We start from the raw sequence: 22,017 nt of genomic DNA, 5'->3' as shown, positions 1-22,017 counted from the left end.
TCTCTCTCCATCAAGCATCGTAATTGATTTGTCTGTTCCTCTGATACAGAAACAGGTAAACCTCTCGCTGGCTGAACAATGACAGTCCACTCATCAACTCCTTGGGAAGTCTCTTTCTTTTCTTATTATGGAGTCTATTCCTGGGTTCCCAATGGCACCCTATTCCCTATCTAGTGCACTACTTTTGACCAGAGCCCTTTGGTAAATAGTGCACTATTTTTGACCAGAGCCCATTGTAGTGTACGGTATACCGGTACCACGGTAATATCAGCCTACCAAAACGTCATATGATAGTACCACATTTTTCATCCCTACCGATCTAAAGAACCTGCTGGAGCTTGTTATAAAATGTTTATAAAGTCAGTTCTGTCAGTTCAATAATGTCCACTTGACTTTCATGCACATATCAGGTGTGGGAGCTGCAGTCTGTCAGCTGCATCCTCTTTTAGCCATCACTCACCTGCTTCTCCCTGTCAGCTGCGTCTCCTTCCAGCCATCACTCACCTGCTTCTCTCTGTCAGCTGCATCCTCTTTTAGCCATCACTCACCTGCTTCTCTCTGTCAGCTGCGTCTCCTTCCAGCCATCACTCACCTGCTTCTCTCTGTCAGCTGCGTCTCCTTCCAGCCATCACTCACCTGCTTTTCTGTCTCTGGACCACACTACCCACAAACCCCTGCCTCTCAGTCAGCACTTCCTGTGTATCTATTTCCCCATCAGTTTTAAATATAGTTTAGCTGTGTAGGAGCGGGAGGGTTCAGTCCCTGATGGGTCTTCTGATGTTACATCTGACACATTGGAGCAGAGCAAAGTTCATGCATTGGATATAATTTCATCCCTGGTATAACCAAGAGCACAAGGCCAGTCTGATAGGCTCTGCTAGTTCGCTGTCACGCAGCAGTGCCAGAGAGGAAAAACCGCTTCACAACGGTTAAACAAATCTGACTCAACTTTTCTTTTCTCTCTTCCTGCTTGATTTCACGCATTTTGATATACTTTCACAAACCGTGTCGCGGGCCGTTTTTAAACTAATCCCGGCCCACTAGTTATTGGTTTGATGACAACGTTGTTCAGTCAACCTGCTAACTTGACAGTAGGTTTAGACACGTCTGATTGGCCCAGGAAGAAAGGAAAAGGCAGTATTCTATTATAGTGAACAGGGTGTAGTTAATTAAATGTGTTGTATTAGTAGTTGTGTGAATATCAGGGAACAGTGTGTAGCTGTGTGAATATCAGGGAACAGTGTGTAGTTGTGTTAGTAGCTGTGTGAATATCAGGGAACAGTGTGTAGTTGTGTGTGTATATCAGGGAACCGTGTGTAGTTGTGTTGAGTGGCTGTGTGAATATCAGGGAACCGTGTGTAGTTGTGTTGAGTGGCTGTGTAAATATCAGGGAACAGTGTGTAGTTGTGTGAATATCAGGGAACAGAGTAGTTGTATTAGTAGCTGTGTGAATATCAGGGAACAGTGTGTAGTTGTGTGTGTATATCAGGGAACCGTGTGTAGTTGTGTTGAGTGGCTGTGTGAATATCAGGGAACCGTGTGTAGTTGTGTTGAGTGGCTGTGTGAATATCAGGGAACCGTGTGTAGTTGTGTTGAGTGGCTGTGTGAATATCAGGGAACAGTGTGTAGTTGTGTGTATATCAGGGAACCGTGTGTATATCAGGGAACCGTGTGTAGTTGTGTTGAGTGGCTGTGTGAATATCAGGGAACAGGTTTTGTGTGTAGCTCATGCGCTAACATTTAGAAAACAGGAACAAGTGTCGGGGGAGGAACAGGACGCTAGGTCACTCTGAACACCTGGGTCCGTGGGATCTAGTTCAGGGGAGCTGGGTTCCTTGGGTCAGTGTGGGATCTAGTTCAGGGGAGCTGGGTTCCTTGGGTCAGTGGGATCTAGTTCAGGGGAGCTGGGTTCCTTGGGTCAGTGTGGGATCTAGTTCAGGGGAGCTGGGTTCCTTGGGTCAGTGGGATCTAGTTCAGGGGAGCTGGGTTCCTTGGGTCAGTGGGATCTAGTTCAGGGGAGCTGGGTTCCTTGGGTCAGTGGGATCTAGTTCAGGGGAGCTGGGTTCCTTGGGTCAGTGGGATCTAGTTCAGGGGAGCTGGGTTCCTTGGGTCAGTGTGGGATCTAGTTCAGGGGAGCTGGGTTCCTTGGGTCAGTGTGGGATCTAGTTCAGGGGAGCTGGGTTCCTTGGGTCAGTGGGATCTAGTTCAGGGGAGCTGGGTTCCTTGGGTCAGTGGGATCTAGTTCAGGGGAGCTGGGTTCCTTGGGTCAGTGGGATCTAGTTCAGGGGAGCTGGGTTCCTTGGGTCAGTGGGATCTAGTTCAGGGGAGCTGGGTTCCTTGGGTCAGTGGGATCTAGTTCAGGGGAGCTGGGTTCCTTGGGTCAGTGGGATCTAGTTCAGGGGAGCTGGGTTCCTTGGGTCAGTGGGATCTAGTTCAGGGGAGCTGGGTTCCTTGGGTCAGTGGGATCTAGTTCAGGGGAGCTGGGTTCCTTGGGTCAGTGGGATCTAGTTCAGGGGAGCTGGGTTCCTTGGGTCAGTGGGATCTAGTTCAGGGGAGCTGGGTTCCTTGGGTCAGTGGGATCTAGTTCAGGGGAGCTGGGTTCCTTGGGTCAGTGGGATCTAGTTCAGGGGAGCTGGGTTCCTTGGGTCAGTGGGATCTAGTTCAGGGGAGCTGGGTTCCTTGGGTCAGTGGGATCTAGTTCAGGGGAGCTGGGTTCCTTGGGTCAGTGGGATCTAGTTCAGGGGAGCTGGGTTCCTTGGGTCAGTGGGATCTAGTTCAGGGGAGCTGGGTTCCTTGGGTCAGTGTGGGATTCATCCCAAATTGTACCCTATTCCCTTTATAATGCACTACGGGCCCATATGGCTCTGATCTAAACTCGTGCACTGAATAGGGAATAGGGTGCCAGGCATGGTGTCCTCTCCAGTTATGACCTGCCCTCCCTTCTCTCCACTCACCCCCTCTCTCCCAAACAAGGCCTATTCTGCTATTGGATAGAATAGCCAAGCTAATACAGAGATGATGCCTGGGATTTCTCTATTATGGGTTTAAACTGGGAAAGCTTTGGCTCTGATGAAACTCAATGTAGCCCTGTGGTGGAGGCTGACGGTGTCTGTTGACAGCTGGAACAGTGATACATTAGATTGATACTTTATTGGTTCCAGATCCAACTCCCTCATTATACTGAGAGTTGATTGGTTCCAGATCTAACTCGCTCTGTATACTGAGAGTTGATTGGTTCCAGATCTAACTCGCTCTGTATACTGAGAGTTGAGTGTGTGTGTTAGAGGTCGACCGATTATGATTTTTCAACACCGATACCGATTATTGGGCCTTTGGTCATTAATATAGTCGAATCCCGGAAACTATCATTTCGAAAACAAAACGTTTATTATTTCAGTGAAATACGGAACCGTTCGGTATTTTATCTAACGGGTGGCATCCCTACGTCTAAATATTATTGTTACATTGCACAACCTTCAATGTTATGTCATAATTACGTAAAATTCTAGCAAATTAGTTCGCAATGAGCCAGGCAAATTAGGCGGCCCAAACTGTTGCATATACCCTGACTCTGCGTGCAATGAACGCAAGAGAAATGACACAATTTCACCTGGTTAATATTGCCTGCTAACCTGGATTTCTTTTAGCTAAATATGCAGGTTTAAAAATATATACTTCTGTGTATTGATTTTTAGAAAGGCATTGGTGTTTATGGTTAGGTACAGTCGTCCAACGATTGTGCTTTTTTCCCAATGCGCTTTTGTTAAATGAGAGGCAGGTGGTTAGAGTGTTGGACTAGTTAACTGTAAGGTTGCAAGATTGGATCCCCCGAGCTGACAAGGTGAAAATCTGTCGTTCTGCCCCTGAACAAGGCAGTTAACCCACTGTTCCCCGGTAGGCCGTAATTGAAAAGAAGAATGTGTTCTTAACTGACTTGCCTAGTTACATAAAGATTAAAAAAAAGAATCGGCAAAATCGGCGCCCAAAAATACAGATTTCCGATTGTTATGAAAACTTGTAATCAGCCCTAATTAATCGGCCATTACGATTAATCGGTCGACCTCTAGTATGTGTGTGCACCAAATGAGCACATCTCTTCTGGAGCACAGCACAGTGGGATGTAACTAGTTCTACAGCCAGTAAAGCCAGCCCTACAGCCAGCCCTACTGCCAGCAAAGCCAGCCCTGCAGCCAGCAAAGCCAGCCCTACAGCCAGCCCTACTGCCAGCAAAGCCAGCCCTACTGCCAGCAAAGCCAACCCTACAGCCAGCAAAGCCAACCCTACAGCCAGTAAAGCCAACCCTACAGCCAGTAAAGCCAGCCCTACAGCCAGCCCTACAGCCAGCAAAGCCAGCCCTGCAGCCAGCAAAGCCAGCCCTACAGCCAGCCCTACAGCCAGCAAAGCCAGCCCTGCAGCCAGCAAAGCCAGCCCTACAGCCAGCAAAGCCAACCCTACAGTCAGCAAAGCCAGCCCTACAGCCAGTAAAGCCAGCCCTACAGCCAGCCCTACAGCCAGCAAAGCCAGCCCTGCAGCCAGCAAAGCCAGCCCTACAGCCAGCCCTACAGTCAGCTCTATAGCCAGCCCTACAGCTGCTGTGACTGTACTGATGTGTTTCAGGACACAACTCATCTAGTTAGCTAGGGCCTCCAGGGTCCCACAGCTGATGATGCAGAGAATTGAACACATTATTTAGTGTGTGTGTGTGTGGAATGAGCGACTGGGTAGACCACTCAGTCTTGAGAGATTTGCATATTCCTCTCGTCTGTAGGAAACGGTGGTGTTGTCCACCAGGGACTTTCTCCACACTCTACTTCCTGTTTCCTTTCCTCCTGCATGTCTCAGTGTCGCCAAGCTCACAACCTGATACATTTGTAATATGCCCTGTCTACAAACTATTGGTCTTGAAAACACTGTTCTTTCGAATACAAATATTGACCCAGTATTGTATCGGTTTTAGATGCGCTGTGCTGGAGGTTTTAGACGTGATATGTGGTCTATTTCATGGTGTGTATTTTCTCATTCTGGGGAATTGGTGCGAAAGGGTCTCGATTGGCTGGTTAATTCTGTATGCAGCTGTATGCATTTCATCAGAATGGAGACATTTGAACACACACACACACACACACACACACACACACACACACACACACACACACAATCTGTTCCTATCAAGCTTCACTGGAACAAAGTGACTTGTCTCGGTGCCTGTTAGATGGTTTTCCTGCCAGTTGCCATCTGTTCTGGGGGCATCCCAAATGGTCTGGACCACACAGGCCTCGACCATACGGTCATTTATATATAACATGCATTAAAACATTTCTAATTTCAGCCATCCTATGTGTCCATGGGCAGTTTTCTCCCCCATGTAGAAATGTGAAATCTTTCTCACTAACCACGTTTCCATTCACAGTTTTTATGCGAGTAAAGTCGTACCCTATTTAAAAAAAAATCCCAACAGCTGTGATGAACGCAGGACGTTTCAGTACAAATAAAAAATAATGCCAACAGATAATTTGTTTGTTCAACATGGTGGGATCTTTTTGTATAAAATGTATTATTTGAGAAAATGCGGTAGAAACACCTTTTTATGGGTAAATATTGACATAATAACCATATTGAAGTAATCTTGGAGTAATGCGCTGACATGGTGTTTGGTCGTCCCACTAGGACTCAGGAAACCATGCAGTTTATTAGGCTACTGATTAAATAAGTGATGATGAACTTCACAGGGAGGTCAAAGTGCAGGGATGAACTTGATGCTCCTTTCCAATAAATATTGAGGCTCATTCTGGTCACATGATGATCAATACTTGACTGACGTTTTATAATATAATAATACTCTCGCTCTTACCCATAATAATCTTATCATGTAGACTAGCCTACCCTCACTGTATCTGTCAGCTGCTGGCTAGAGAGCATGTGCCAGGACCAGATTAGACACATTTGCTATTTAACGCAACAGTTTTTGTGACGACGGGTAGAGATGAAAATGAGATGGAAACACATTGAACTTTATCTTTTTATTTGGTGCATGAAAAACTGTTTGGTGGAGACACCCCACTGGTGGGAAAAGCTTCAAAGTCTCTGTCTTCTGTTCAATAGGCCTAAATGAAGCTTCGACCTCCGTCTCGACATACTCTCCAATCTAGCCTTCAGTCCTGTTCGTATATGGTTTAGCCTACCTCATCTCCATTCTAGCACAGAGGGGGTCAATTGGCGGGAAGAACACACTATACACAGTACGAAGGACACATTAGTTATACCAGAACTGTGATTTGGTACATAATGCCATTCTTAAGATCTGGGAGAGGGAACCCTGTAAAATGACTCTCAACTATCCATTGAATTTGCTTATACTGCCACTTCCTGGTTGCAAATATTTGAATAGTTAATAATAATAATTTCAGTTAATGTAACTAAACATATTGTATTTTTATCTGTTTGAAGCTGGTGTACAAAACCGAACGTAAAAAAACGCAACTTAAAAAAATAGAAATAGCGCAAACAGAACAGATCTACCACACCTTAGACTTGCTTTCAATGAGAATGACAGATCTATAACTCATATTTCTATGTGAATTTGGTCAGGGCACCCAAGAAGTTACATATTGCAGCTTAAAGATGTTAAAACAATAAGCCAGACAACAGAGTGTCCGCTGCCAAAGGCCCGTGATCATATGACGTTGGAGAGTGAGGAAACACATTAGCCCTATCTGAAATGTTGCGCTGCTTTGGTGCTCTCCGCTCTTTATACAGTCTATATTGTTCTCTTGCATTAAGTTAAGTCCTAACTACCACATACAGAGCCTTCTGAAAGTATTCAGACCCCATAGACTTTTTCCACATGTTGTTACGTTACAGCCTTATTCTAAAATACTCACAATCCCTCATAATGACAAAGCTATAAACAGGCTTTTTGAAATTTTTGCAAATTTATTTAAAAAAAATGAACAGATGCCTTATTTACATAAGTATTCAGAACCCTTTGCTCCAGTATTCTTAAATGGAAGAAGTTTAGAACCACCAAGACTCTTCCTAGAGCTGGCTGCCTGGCCAAACTGAGCGATCGGGGGAGAAGGGCCTTGGTCAGGGAGGTGACCAAGAATCCGACTGCCACTCTGACAGAGCTCCAGAGTACCTCTGTTGAGATGGATCTCCTTCTGGAAGGTTCTCCCATCTCTGCAGCACTTCACCAATCAGGCTTTTATAGTAGTGGCCAGATGGAAGCCACTCCTCAGTAAAAGGTACATGACAGCCAGCTTGGAGTTTGCCAAAAGGCACCTAAAGGAGAAACAAGATTCTCTGGTCTGACGAAACCAAGATTGAACTCTTTGGCCTGAATGGCAAGCGTCATGTCTGGAGGAAACCTGGCACCATCCCTACGGTGAAGCATAGTGGTGGCAGCGTGGAGGATGTTTTTCAGCAGCAGGGACTGGGAGACTAGTCAGGATCAAGGGAAAGAGGAACAGATCAAAGTACAGAGAGATCCTTGATGAAATCCTGCTCCAGAGCACTCAGGACCTCAGACTGGGGCAAAGGTTCACCTTCCATCAGGACAAAGACCCTAAGCACACAGCCAAGACAATGCAGGAGCCAAGACAATACGGGCCAATCAATTTTAGTATAAGGCTGTAACGTAACAATGTGGAAAAAGTCAAGGGGTCTGAATACTTTCTGATTGCACTGTATAGATTTAACATTTAGCCAATGCCAAAAAGGGAATAGGCCATTTGACATGTCGCCCTGCTGACTGCCCCCTGCTCCGTTGTGCGCCGCCAGACTCTGAGTGGCGCAGTCATGTTCAAATATGTCATCACCGTTGACGATGGCTGTCAAACATGGTGGATAGAATCGTAGAATCGCCCAACCTTTCTGTATCGGGACTAGGGGTGGCATTTGGGGAACACATGGATTTGTCATCAGCAACACCATATGCTTGCCAGGCATTGTCTGTCTTTCTGAATGTATTTCATTTTCCTCCTCCCTCTGAAACATCCTCCTGTCCCCGGCTTGTTGTTCCCTAGCGGAGGGCTTGGATGTTGTCCAAGCTATGCTGTAGAATTTGAAGGAATTGCATGATGGGAAGTGGAATCAATCACAGGATGTTGTTTTTCTGATTGTGTGTACGGACTAGCCTGGTCTCCATGTCTGACTGTGTGTACGGACTAGCTTGGTCAGTTTGTGCTGTCTTGCCAGTTCCTATACCGTCAGATCTGGCACCAGGCTATATGTACTTACCAATGTCCTCGATCTTCCAGAAGTCCAAACAAGCAGTGTTTTTGTCCCCGCCCCCTTCTCTCTGTTATTGCCTTCCATACTTTGCTCTTTCCTGTTTTTCTTTACACCATCTTCTTCTAGTCGACTGTGATTTATGTAGATGCATTCCCCGACACGCTACGACTGGCCCTCGTCTGATGTGAGAGCAGAGTGTTTGTGGTGTGTTTCAGTACGAGTACAGTACGGACCGCCCACATGCTAGCCGCGGGGGAGCTTTTGGGGCAGGTGGCAACTGGTATGTGACTGACTGCAAGGTCTTTTCAGGGATTAGTGAACGGGCCAAGCTGCACCATGTGCTCGTGTGTGTGTGTGTGTACATTGTGTGCATTGTGTGCTTGCACGTGTCCTGCAACTGCTGGTGTGTAAGCACATAATGGTATATGGCCGTTCAGAGGGTATGCAGGTCACGCTCACAGCGGGCGTTCCATACAGTGGTTCTGCACTGCAGTTCTCTTCCTGTCCCCATCCACCATAGAATTCCATGGTCCATGTCACAGTGTGCTGCCAGAGAGAAGAGGAGAGGGGGAGTTAGAATGTGGTCCAGTGCTTCAGGCATGTTCACCTTGACTTGCCATCAGTGTGTCTACAGTCTAGGCTTCTAGTCTGTAAAGGGAGTAATATGGAATATGTTTTAGCTCTGTAGAACATGGAGCTATAAACTATTGAACAAGCTCTTCTCTGTCCAGACTCCAGCAGCAGGGTTTGTGAGGTGGTAAGTTTCTAGAATCTTCAATACATCACCTTACTGTCCTGGAAATGACAGGAGTCTCTACAGGTTCATACAGCAACACCTTACTGTCCTGGAAATGACAGGAGTCTCTACAGGTTCATACAGCAACACCTTACTGTCCTGGAAATGACAGGAGTCTCTGCAGGTTCATACAGCAGCACCTTACTGTCCTGGAAATGACAGGAGTCTCTACAGGTTCATACAGCAGCACCTTACTGTCCTGGAAATGACAGGAGTCTCTGCAGGTTCATACAGCAGCACCTTACTGTCCTGGAAATGACAGGAGTCTCTGCAGGTTCATACAGCAGCACCTTACTGTCCTGGAAATGACAGGAGTCTGCAGGTTCATACAGCAGCACCTTACTGTCCTGGAAATGACAGGAGTCTCTGCAGGTTCATACAGCAACACCTTACTGTCCTGGAAATGACAGGAGTCTCTACAGGTTCATACAGCAGCACCTTACTGAAAGGAAGATTAGATGAGTGTCAGACTATTAGCCAGGAGAGGAAGAGGTTTGGAGAGGTGTGAAAAGAGAGCGAGAGGAGAGATTTTCAGTGCTTACAGCCAGAGAGGAGTCTTCTCTTTGTGTGGACTCTTGGGTTACTCTCCATGTCCTTGGCATTGCGAGTTGCTAAGCTACCCAGCATGACACCCAACCAGACTGTGGTGATGAGCGGTTATTGACCATTTTTAATTGTGACCATTTGCCTGTAGACTGTCTCTGACATTTCACACTGTGTAATGTTGACTTGTAGTTCTCTGTCCGGGTCTAAATCTTGATATAAGTATATCAATGAATGTCAACACTGTTTTCATGTAGACATACTGGCTTGGCTTGGGCCATATATCCTATAGACCATATACGGGGGTATTTGTTTGGGTTTGGGGCCCCTCCCCCGCTGCGTGCTACACCACTCCTTATCTGGTTACCGCCCTAATACTGGCAAATACAAACAATTCATAACAAGATATTCAAAATAAGAACTAATTTCCTCTCTCTCTCCCTCCATCCCTTCCTGTCTCCTCCCCATCTTCTCCCTCTCCTCCTTTAGGCTCCTTACCAGTCTACCGACCCCCACCCTTTCTGGCCAACGACCCGACCCCACCACCAGGACCCAGTTACCCCCGTCTAGCTGGAGGAGGACCCTCTACCAGTCCAGCCAGGCCGGTCAGTCCACAGCGGTCAGCGGGGGAGTATCAGACCAGCAGCCAAGCTGGAGGGAGCCGGAGGAGGAGGGGAGCTGGAGCCGCAGCAGAGGCCCTCAGGGGCCGAGGGCCCGGGCTTCATGTTGAGATATAGAGGCTGTGGTACCGCTGCTACAGATGCTGATGGCACCACTACGGAGCAGGTGGATCCTAGAGAGCAGCATGAGGAGGATGATGTCATCTCAGACGGACACACGCACAACGGGGTGACTCTGAGGGTGAGTGAGGCTTTTAGACTATCTGGGTTGATGATACCCACTGGTACGGCTGAGTGAACACACACACACACACACACACACACACACACACACACACACACACAACAATAAAGCTACTTCCTATCCAACAGACACTCATCACAATAACCGTATCCCATTCAAGAGACACCACAGCTCTCTGAGGGATAAATAAGATTTCATACATCCTGGACTCAGCTGGCAGAGTTAGATAATGATCCAATCAGCATGAGAGCTCAGTACTCCTCATCTCATCTCCATCTCATTTCCTGCCTCTCTCACTGTGCTGCTGTGACGTCAATATTGTACTTCACTAATGAAGAGGACTTCAGTAAAGATCTATACTAGACCATTCTCACAACAGGCATATTCTTGCTCTAGGGGGGGTTTTCATATCAAAGCACAGATAAACGGATAAATCCAAGTGTGTGTGTGTGACTAACTGTGTGTGTGAGATTCAAAGAGCCGAGCAGGCAGCCTATGTCTTTGGTGTGCTATTGCTTTCATTTAGGCCCGTGAGAGAGAAGCTAGCCTGCCCCCTGAGGCATGTGACAACACAATGGTTTAATGATCTGTGTCTGTTCTGCTGCTGCTAGTTTGTGAGACTGCTGCAGCACAGAGCACTGAATACAGGCAGTCAAGCTGGCCTGGCCAGGAGAAATACACTGTAAGTCAGTGTTTCTCAGAGTGCTGAATACAGGCAGTCAAGCTGGCCTGGCCAAGAGAAATACACTAAGTCAGTGTTTCTCAGAGTGCTGAATACAGGCAGTTCATCAGGGAGCAGATTCTCTGGCCTGGCCAGGAGAAATACACTGTAAGTCAGTGTTTCTCAGAGTACTGAATACAGGCAGTCAAGCTGGCCAGGCCAGGAGAAATACACTGTAAGTCAGTGTTTCTCAGAGTGCTGAATACAGGCAGTCAAGCTGGCCAGGCCAGGAGAAATACACTGTAAGTCAGTGTTTCTCAGAGTGCTGAATACAGGCAGTCAAGCTGGCCTGGCCAAGAGAAATACACTAAGTCAGTGTTTCTCAGAGTGCTGAATACAGGCAGTCAAGCTGGCCTGGCCAGGAGAAATACACTGTAAGTCAGTGTTTCTCAGAGTGCTGAATACAGGCAGTCAAGCTGGCCTGGCCAAGAGAAATACACTGTAAGTCAGTGTTTCTCAGAGTACTGAATACAGGCAGTCAAGCTGGCCAGGCCAGGAGAAATACACTGTAAGTCAGTGTTTCTCAGAGTGCTGAATACAGGCAGTCAAGCTGGCCAGGCCAGGAGAAATACACTGTAAGTCAGTGTTTCTCAGAGTGCTGAATACAGGCAGTCAAGCTGGCCAGGCCAGGAGAAATACACTGTAAGTCAGTGTTTCTCAGAGTGCTGAATACAGGCAGTCAAGCTGGCCTGGCCAGGAGAAATACACTGTAAGTCAGTGTTTCTCAGAGTACTGAATACAGGCAGTCAAGCTGGCCAGGCCAGGAGAAATACACTGTAAGTCAGTGTTTCTCAGAGTGCTGAATACAGGCAGTCAAGCTGGCCTGGCCAGGAGAAATACACTGTAAGTCAGTGTTTCTCAGAGTACTGAATACAGGCAGTCAAGCTGGCCAGGCCAGGAGAAATACACTGTAAGTCAGTGTTTCTCAGAGTACTGAATACAGGCAGTCAAGCTGGCCAGGCCAGGAGAAATACACTGTAAGTCAGTGTTTCTCAGAGTGCTGAATACAGGCAGTCAAGCTGGCCAGGCCAGGAGAAATACACTGTAAGTCAGTGTTTCTCAGAGTGCTGAATACAGGCAGTCAAGCTGGCCAGGCCAGGAGAAATACACTGTAAGTCAGTGTTTCTCAGAGTGCTGAATACAGGCAGTCAAGCTGGCCAGGCCAGGAGAAATACACTGTAAGTCAGTGTTTCTCAGAGTGCTGAATACAGGCAGTGATGCTGGCCAGGCCAGGAGAAATACACTGTAAGTCAGTGTTTCTCAGAGTGCTGAATACAGGCAGTCAAGCTGGCCAGGCCAGGAGAAATACACTGTAAGTCAGTGTTTCTCAGAGTGCTGAATACAGGCAGTCAAGCTGGCCTGGCCAGGAGAAATACACTGTAAGTCAGTGTTTCTCAGAGTGCTGAATACAGGCAGTCAAGCTGGCCAGGCCAGGAGAAATACACTGTAAGTCAGTGTTTCTCAGAGTGCTGAATACAGGCAGTCAAGCTGGCCTGGCCAGGAGAAATACACTGTAAGTCAGTGTTTCTCAGAGTGCTGAATACAGGCAGTCAAGCTGGCCTGGCCAAGAGAAATACACTGTAAGTCAGTGTTTCTCAGCCCGTTCCTCTGGGAGATCCCTAGTTGTTCCACCGCCAGGTCTAGCTGTAACTGATGACCTGAGGTCAGGTCTAGCTGTAACAGATGACCTGAGGTCAGGTCTAGCTGTAACTGATGACCTGAGGTCAGGTCTAGCTGTAACAGATGACCTGAGGTCAGGTCTAGCTGTAACAGATGACCTGAGGTCAGGTCTAGCTGTAACTGATGACCTGAGGTCAGGTCTAGCTGTAACTGATGACCTGAGGTCAGGTCTAACTGTAACAGATGACCTGAGGTCAGGTCTAGCTGTAACTGATGACCTGAGGTCAGGTCTAGCTGTAACTGATGACCTGAGGTCAGGTCTAACTGTAACAGATGACCTGAGGTCAGGTCTAGCTGTAACAGATGACCTGAGGTCAGGTCTAGCTGTAACAGATGACCTGAGGTCAGGTCTAGCTGTAACTGATGACCTGAGGTCAGGTCTAGCTGTAACAGATGACCTGAGGTCAGGTCTAGCTGTAACAGATGACCTGAGGTCAGGTCTAGCTGTAACAGATGACCTGAGGTCAGGTCTAACTGTAACAGATGACCTGAGGTCAGGTCTAGCTGTAACTGATGACCTGAGGTCAGGTCTAGCTGTAACAGATGACCTGAGGTCAGGTCTAGCTGTAACAGATGACCTGAGGTCAGGTCTAGCTGTAACAGATGACCTGAGGTCAGGTCTAGCTGTAACTGATGACCTGAGGTCAGGTCTAGCTGTAACTGATGACCTGAGGTCAGGTCTAGCTGTAACTGATGACCTGAGGTCAGGTCTAGCTGTAACTGATGACCTGAGGTCAGGTCTAGCTGTAACTGATGACCTGAGGTCAGGTCTAACTGTAACAGATGACCTGAGGTCAGGTCTAGCTGTAACAGATGACCTGAGGTCAGGTCTAACTGTAACAGATGACCTGAGGTCAGGTCTAACTGTAACTGATGACCTGAGGTCAGGTCTAACTGTAACTGATGACCTGAGGTCAGGTCTAACTGTAACAGATGACCTGAGGTCAGGTCTAGCTGTAACAGATGACCTGAGGTCAGGTCTAGCTGTAACAGATGACCTGAGGTCAGGTCTAGCTGTAACAGATGACCTGAGGTCAGGTCTAGCTGTAACAGATGACCTGAGGTCAGGTCTAGCTGTAACAGATGACCTGAGGTCAGGTCTAGCTGTAACAGATGACCTGAGGTCAGGTCTAGCTGTAACAGATGACCTGAGGTCAGGTCTAGCTGTAACTGATGACCTGACGTGGTTGGATTTCCTGTTCAGACTACTGGTTGTTTCCTTGTCTTCTGTACCTGTTTTGGTCAATAGTGAGCACACACTTCCCCCCCCCCCCCCCCCCCCCACACACACACTCCTATCTATATATATATATATATATACACTGCTCAAAAAAATAAAGGGAACACTTAAACAACACAATGTAACTCCAAGTCAATCACACTTCTGTGAAATCAAACTGTCCACTTAGGAAGCAACACTGATTGACAATACATTTCACATGCTGTTGTGCAAATGGAATAGACAAAAGGTGGAAATTATAGGCAATTAGCAAGACACCCCCAAAAAAGGAGTGATTCTGCAGGTGGTGACCACAGACAACTTCTCAGTTCCTATGCTTCCTGGCTGATGTTTTGGTCACTTTTGAATGCTGGCGGTGCTCTCACTCTAGTGGTAGCATGAGACGGAGTCTACAACCCACACAAGTGGCTCAGGTAGTGCAGTTCATCCAGGATGGCACATCAATGCGAGCTGTGGCAAAAAGGTTTGCTGTGTCTGTCAGCGTAGTGTCCAGAGCATGGAGGCGCTACCAGGAGACAGGCCAGTACATCAGGAGACGTGGAGGAGGCCGTAGGAGGGCAACAACCCAGCAGCAGGACCGCTACCTCCGCCTTTGTGCAAGGAGGTGCACTGCCAGAGCCCTGCAAAATGACCTCCAGCAGGCCACAAATGTGCATGTGTCAGCATATGGTCTCACAAGGGGTCTGAGGATCTCATCTCAGTACCTAATGGCAGTCAGGCTACCTCTGGCGAGCACATGGATGGCTGTGCGGCCCCACAAAGAAATGCCACCCCACACCAGACTGACCCACCGCCAAACCGGTCATGCTGGAGGATGTTGCAGGCAGCAGAACGTTCTCCACGGCGTCTCCAGACTCTGTCACGTCTGTCACATGTGCTCATGTGCTCAGTGTGAACCTGCTTTCATCTGTGAAGAGCACAGGGCGCCAGTGGCGAATTTGCCAATCTTGGTGTTCTCTGGCAAATGCCAAACGTCCTGCACGGTGCTGGGCTGTAAGCACAACCCCCACCTGTGGACGTCGGGCCCTCATACCACCCTCATGGAGTCTGTTTCTGACCGTTTGAGCAGACACATGCACATTTGTGGCCTGCTGGAGGTCATTTTGCAGGGCTCTGGCAGTGCACCTCCTTGCACAAAGGCGGAGGTAGCGGTCCTGCTGCTGGGTTGTTGCCCTCCTACGGCCTCCTCCACGTCTCCTGATGTACTGGCCTGTCTCCTGGTAGCGCCTCCATGCTCTGCACACTACGCTGACAGACACAGCAAACCTTTTTGCCACAGCTCGCATTGATGTGCCATCCTGGATGAACTGCACTACCTGAGCCACTTGTGTGGGTTGTAGACTCCGTCTCATGCTACCACTAGAGTGAGAGCACCGCCAGCATTCAAAAGTGACCAAAACATCAGCCAGGAAGCATAGGAACTGAGAAGTTGTCTGTGGTCACCACCTGCAGAATCACTCCTTTTTTGGGGGTGTCTTGCTAATTGCCTATAATTTCCACCTTTTGTCTATTCCATTTGCACAACAGCATGTGAAATTTATTGTCAATCAGTGTTGCTTCCTAAGTGGACAGTTTGATTTCACAGAAGTGTGATTGACTTGGAGTTACATTGTGTTGTTTAAGTGTTCCCTTTATTTTTTTGAGCAGTGTATATACACACACACACACACACACACACACACACACACACCACACACACACAGTGTTAATCCCTGGCTTCTGATCTGCGTGTAGTCTTTCATGTAAAGCCAGCCCTGTGATGCCTGGTAACCCAATACAGCTGCTGTTGATATTCAGGAGAGCAGCCTGCCATGTTGCTCTCCCCGGTTGGTCCTGGATGCCGCTGTCTCGGCTGATAGGTGGAAGGCCTATTGTCAAAATATGGTTTGGCTTTGCATGATTTAAACAGTCTTGGTCTGGGGTAGAGGGCCTGGGCTATAGGGCCGGGGGTAGAGGGCCTGGCCTGGGTCATAGGGCCGGGGGTAGAGGGCCTGGCCTGGGCCATAGGGCCGGGGGTAGAGGGCCTGGCCTGGGCCATAGGGCCGGGGGTAGAGGGCCTGGGCTGGGGTATAGGGCTGGGTGTCATTACCTCTGTCATCACAGTGGTAATGACAGCCCACTGCCTCCTTAACAGGTCTCATCAGAGCTACTGTAGCAGTGGTGTCACCATACCTGGAAACTAGGCCCCTCGTGCCAACAGTTGGTCCCTCGTGCCAACAGTTGGTCCCTCGTGCCAACAGTTGGTCCCTCGTGCCAACAGTTGGTCCCTCGTGCCAACAGTTGGTCCCTCGTGCCAACAGTTGGCCCCTCGTGCCAACAGTTGGCCCAAGGTGTTTTTGTCAAGTAGCTTTCAAGCAGAGTATAGCCTATTTGTTTATCTAAGACACTGGTTCCCAAACTTTTTTTATAGTCCCGTACCCTTTCAAACGTTCTACCTCCAGCTGCGTACCCCTTCTAGCACCAGGGTCAGCGCACTCTCAAATGTTGTTTTTTTGCCATCATTGTAAGCCTGCCACACACACACTATACGATACATTTATTAAACATAAGAATGAGTGTGAGTTTGTCACAACCCGGCTCTTGGGAAGTGACAAAGAGCTCTTATAGGACCAGGGCACAAATAATAATCAATAATTTAGCTCTTTATTTAACAATCTTACATATAAAACCTAATTTGTTCATCGGAAATTGAATAACTCACGACAGGTTAATGAGAATGGTTTTGCTTGAAAGGATGCACATAACTCTGTGATGTTGTATTGGAGAGTGTCTCAGTTTTAAATCATTTTCCACACACAGTCTGTGTCTGTATTTAGTTTTCATGTTAGTGAGGGCCGAGAATCCTCTCACATAGGTACGTGGTGGCAAAGGGCATCAGGGTCTTAACAGTGCGATTTGCCCAGGCAGGATACTCCAGAAATCTGGCAGTGGCTTCTGATTAAATTACATTTTCACAGAACCGCTTGTTGCAATTTCAATGAGGCTCTATTGTTCAGATATCGGTAAGTGGACTGGAGGCAGGGCATGAAAGGGATAACAAATCCAGTTGTTTGTGTCATCCGTTTCAAGTACCTGCGTAATTGCGCACCCAACTCACTCAGGTGCTTCGCTATATCACATTTGACGTTGTCCGGAAGCTTGAGTTCATTTGCACACAAATCATACAATGAGGGAAAGACCTGTGTGTTGTCCTTGTTAATGCAGATAGAGAAGAGCTCCAACTTCTTAATCATAGCCTCAATTTTGTCCCACACATTGAATATAGTTGTGGAGAGTCCCTGTTATCTTAGATTCATATCATTCAGGTGAGGGAAAAAAACATCACCCAGATAGGCCAGTTGTGTGAGAAACTCGTCATCATGCAAGCGGTCAGACTAGTGAAAATTATGGTCAGTAAAGAGAACTTTAAGCTCGTCTCTCAATTTAAAAAAAGCACACTTCTGTATGTTGTAAAAGCGTTATATGGTCGCTGCCCATATCATTGCATAATGCAGAAAATGCACGAGAGTTCAGGGGCCTTGCTTTACAGTGAAAATGGTTAACTTTGTTAGTGTCCAAAACCATCTTTCAAGCTGTCAGGCATTCCCTTGGCAGCAAGAGCCTCTCGGTGGATGCTGCAGTGTACCCAAGTGACGTCGGGAGCAACTGCTTGTACGCGCGTTACCACTCCACTGTGTCTCCCTGTCATGTCTTTTGCACCATCAGTACAGATACCAACATGAGCAGCAGCTACGTTTGGCTACATACAGACCGTTAGTTGAATTCCCGTGAGAGAGTAACGGTTAATGTGATTGGATGCTAATTATTTTGACTAGGCTACCTGTATTTGACATTGTTTTGTTATTTCGCTGAACACCTAGATGGTTTAATTGTATTTTTGGCAGTGAAACGAGGCTACTCGGGCGAGAGAAAAAGCTCTCCCTAATGTATAGCCCCGTTGGATAATATAAATGGACTGTGAAAATGTGGTAGATTTTTTATATGTGAATCACGTTTTTATTTGGTGTAACCCCGACGGCATTGTGCGTACCCCTGGTTGGGAATACCTGATCTAAGACCATGACTACAGGTGATCAACACCAGAAGTCCCACGTCTATATTTGTCATAAGTCAACATATTGTCTTTGCAGCCAACCCAGTTGAAAGGTGGCGTTGTATGTATCAACAGTCAGACAGTAATGTGTGTGTCTGGTCGTTGGTCTGAAGTCTGTCAGGCTGGCTGGATCACACCACACCACTGGGTTAAGGTTCCTTCCAAGTGTCACGTTAACAAACACGTTATTTTTATCGACAAGCAGTCACATTCTCAGAACATTCTAGACATTCTCAGCTTTCTATTTTCATTCTATAGTTCCGTAGTGAACAGTATCAAGCTTCTTAACTTCTCTTGTTAGGTTGTTGTGTGGATGGCTGTGTCTGGTTGCCGGGTGGCACCCTATTCTGAGTTTTACAAAACATGAGGAACAACTTCTTAATATTGAGTTGCCCCCCCCCTTTTGCCCTCAGAACAGCCTCAATCGTTGGGACATAGACTGTACAAGGTGTCAGTGTTCCACAGGAATGCTGGCCCATGTTGACTCCAATGCTTCCCACAGTTGTGTCAAGTTGGTTGGATGTCCTTTGGGTGGTGACTCATTCTTGATGCACACAGGAAACTGTTGAGCGTGAAAAAGCCCTGCACCATTGCAGTTCTTGACACACTCAAACAAAAGCGCCTGACACCTACTACCATACCCCGTTCAGAGGCACTTAAATATTTTGTCTTGACCATTCACCCTCTGAATGGCACACACACAATCCATGTCTCAATTGTCTCCAGGCTTAAAAGTTGGTGATTCCGAGACCAGTCATAAAAGGAACTGGTCTCACTAGAAATAGTGACTTGAGTCAGAGAGAGTGACTTTCCCCATCTAGACTGTCATCTACTAGAACTGTGATGAAGACATTGTAACACTAGCCCAATCATAGAGAAAGGAACAGGTATGACAGGGTCATTCTAGAAAGAGTCACTTTCCCTATCAACCTGATCATCAACTGGAACCTGGATGATGGCGTTATTACACTAGTTAGTCTAGTTAAATACACAGTATTTTAACATGCAGGAAATACGTGGAAGTTAAAACCTCAAGTCTCTCTTCACCTCCCATCTCTTATTCAGTCAGCTCCATAAGGAAGACTCTTCACCTCCCATCTCGTATTCAGTCAGCGCCATAAGGAAGACTCTTCACCTCCCATCTCGTATTCAGTCATCGCCATAAGGAAGACTCTTCATCTATCTCTTATTCAGTCAGCGCCATGAGGAAGACTCTTCACCTATCTCTTATTCAGTCAGCGCCATGAGGAAGACTCTTCACCTCCCATCTCGTATTCAGTCAGCGCCATAAGGAAGACTCTTCACCTCCCTTATCGTATTCAGTCAGCGCCATGAGGAAGACTCTTCACCTCCCATCTCGTATTCAGTCAGCGCCATAAGGAAGACTCTTCACTTCCCTTATCGTATTCAGTCAGCGCCATGAGGAAGACTCTTCACCTCCCATCTCGTATTGTCAGCGCCATGAGGAAGACTCTTCACCTCCCATCTCGTATTCAGTCAGTGCCATAAGGAAGACTCTTATTCAGTCAGCGCCATGAGGAAGACTCTTCACCTCCATCTCGTATTCAGTCAGCGCCATGAGGAAGACTCTTCACCTCCCATCTCTTATTCAGTCAGCGCCATGAGGAAGACTGTCAATTTATAATCTCAGCAAGAGGGAGATTAAAAATCATCTCTGCATGATAGATGGAGGGAGAAAACCACACCTCACTTTAACAGCTCTCTGTTGCCAACTAATCCTCCTCTCGTTCCTCTATCATCCAATCTTATCACATATTAAAGGCTAGATGAAACGGCATAGAGTTCTACACCGACTGGGGTTAGACATCTGGTCTTGGAGAGATGTTTGTTCTATTCTGCTGAGACATTTACATTATGTTGGTATTCTTATCTTTTATTAAGGGTTCAAGCCAGTGAAGCTGGGCGAAACCCTGTTGTATTTGTTGCCGTTCATTATTATTATTATTATGCCGCTTCTTCATGCGAGGAAAGTTAACATTCAAATTCCCGTGAGATGGTAAGGACGAAGAGGGTGAAACTTGACGTGATGGTAAAGGCCCATAGTCTACACTCTCTGGTGCCAAGCCATTCCAATTGGCCTCAAGGTGGCGCTATAACAGGTGATTGAAATGGCTAACTTTGAAAGGTCACGCCCATCACCCCATATGACCTAGAGTCCTGAAATTCAGTGCATAGGTCCCTCTTCTCACAAGGAACACATTTTCCCCAAGGACCCATAAGGTCCGTCATGATGTATTTTCCGCCGTTTTGAATTTTGTGAATAACACTTAAATGACATCTCGTCCGGAACCACTGGGCCGATCTGGATGTACCTTGATATATGGCATCTATGGACCAAGGTCTCTCAATGCAATATTTAGCAGACTAGTATGTCAAACAACATGGTCACTACTGACCAATAAACATTACTTTGGGGGTTGTCTGGCACATTAATGCTAATAAATCAGATACGAATATTCGTATCGTAACCAAACATTCAGATCGGCCACACGGTGGCGCTATACATCTCAATCTGTTTGACTCAGAGTGATGAAATTTTGCACACATGGTAAGGGATATGAGTCTAGTTAATCTAAAGTATTGTTCAGTTTGGCCGCATGGGGGCGCGCTGTTGGACAGGAAAAACCACTCGCGCAAGCTCATTGGCTTATTGCGGCCATATTGTTTGAGCTCTTATAAAATGTGTGTTTGAAGATGTGCATCTATAGGTGCTACAGACCACATTTGGTACCGATCAGCCTATCGGTTCTGGAGAAGACGTTTTAAAGTTGTCATCTAGGGTTGCAGAATTCCGGGGAACTTTATATAAATTCCCTGCTTTTCCCGAAATCCCGGTTGGAGGTTTCTAGAATCAGGAGAGAATATCCAAACTCCTCCAACCAGGATCTCTGGAAAACGGGAATTCATTGAAAGTTCCAGGAATTTTGCAACCATATAGTCGACATCCATAAAAAATAGTCCAAAATGCATCAAAAGCAGGGTAATGAGCACAGAAGTAGCTTATCTTAGGATGACGTGTCCAGTTTGTCCTGATGGTGCTATGGGCTGTGTGTGTGTGTGTTTTATGTGTGTGTGAGTGTGTGTGTGTTTTATGTGTGTGTGTGTGTGTGTTTTATGTATGGGTGTGTGTGTGTTTTATTGTGAAACACTATCAATACACCTCTTCAGGTACTACGAACACTTTTGCCATCTTATAACTACTCAGCTCACATCACTTTTGGCATCTTATAACTACTCAGCTCACATCACTTTTGCCATCTTATAACTACTCAGCTCACATCACTTTTGGCATCTTATAACTACTCAGCTCACATCACTTTTGCCATCTTATAACTACTCAGCTCACATCACTTTTGCCATCTTATAACTACTCAGCTCACATCACTTTTGCCATCTTATAACTACTCAGCTCACATCACTTTTGCCATCTTATAACTACTCAGCTCACATCACATTTGGCAGAAGTGAATTACACCACCAAGCTGGAACCGCTGCTTGCAGCTATGTATTATTGTTGCATTGGTGAGTAGGAACCTGCAAGTAAACATTTCCCAGCATGTTGTTCTCTTCAATATGAGTGAGTCATAGTGGTGTGGAACAGGCTCCTATCAACCACATCCTCCTGACTGACATGTTCATTAGAATTTCCCCAGTGGTGTTAACCCTACTGATCTTCTGATCGTCACCCGTCTGGCAGGCTTACTGGGATCACTCCACCACAGAATGACCCAACCGCTGCTCAGTGTGGTTTCTAGCGTCAATCTCTAAAACATCACCCAGCTTTATGGCTGAGGGAGGCTGAGGGAGGCTGAGGGAGGCTGAGGGAG

The 22,017-nt window shown here is 46.9% G+C and overlaps 1 protein-coding gene across 1 annotated transcript in view; it reads left to right on the top strand.

Annotated features, from left to right (window-relative positions):
* Window positions 1–22,017, top strand: part of adipor2 (adiponectin receptor 2) — an 82,554-nt gene that overhangs the window by 9,342 nt on the left and 51,195 nt on the right. Inside the window, exon 2 of the mRNA XM_071331788.1 lies at window positions 10,061–10,432. Within this exon, the coding sequence (XP_071187889.1) occupies window positions 10,295–10,432 (138 nt within the window). The 5' untranslated portion in view covers window positions 10,061–10,294. The remainder of the gene's footprint in view (window positions 1–10,060; window positions 10,433–22,017) is intronic.

The sequence above is a fragment of the Salvelinus alpinus genome, chromosome 11 (genome assembly GCF_045679555.1).
Source record: "Salvelinus alpinus chromosome 11, SLU_Salpinus.1, whole genome shotgun sequence".
NCBI classification, from domain to species: domain Eukaryota; kingdom Metazoa; phylum Chordata; class Actinopteri; order Salmoniformes; family Salmonidae; genus Salvelinus; species Salvelinus alpinus.
The sequence above is the reverse complement of the archived record's forward strand: the minus strand, read 5'-3'. Positions and strand labels throughout refer to the sequence as shown.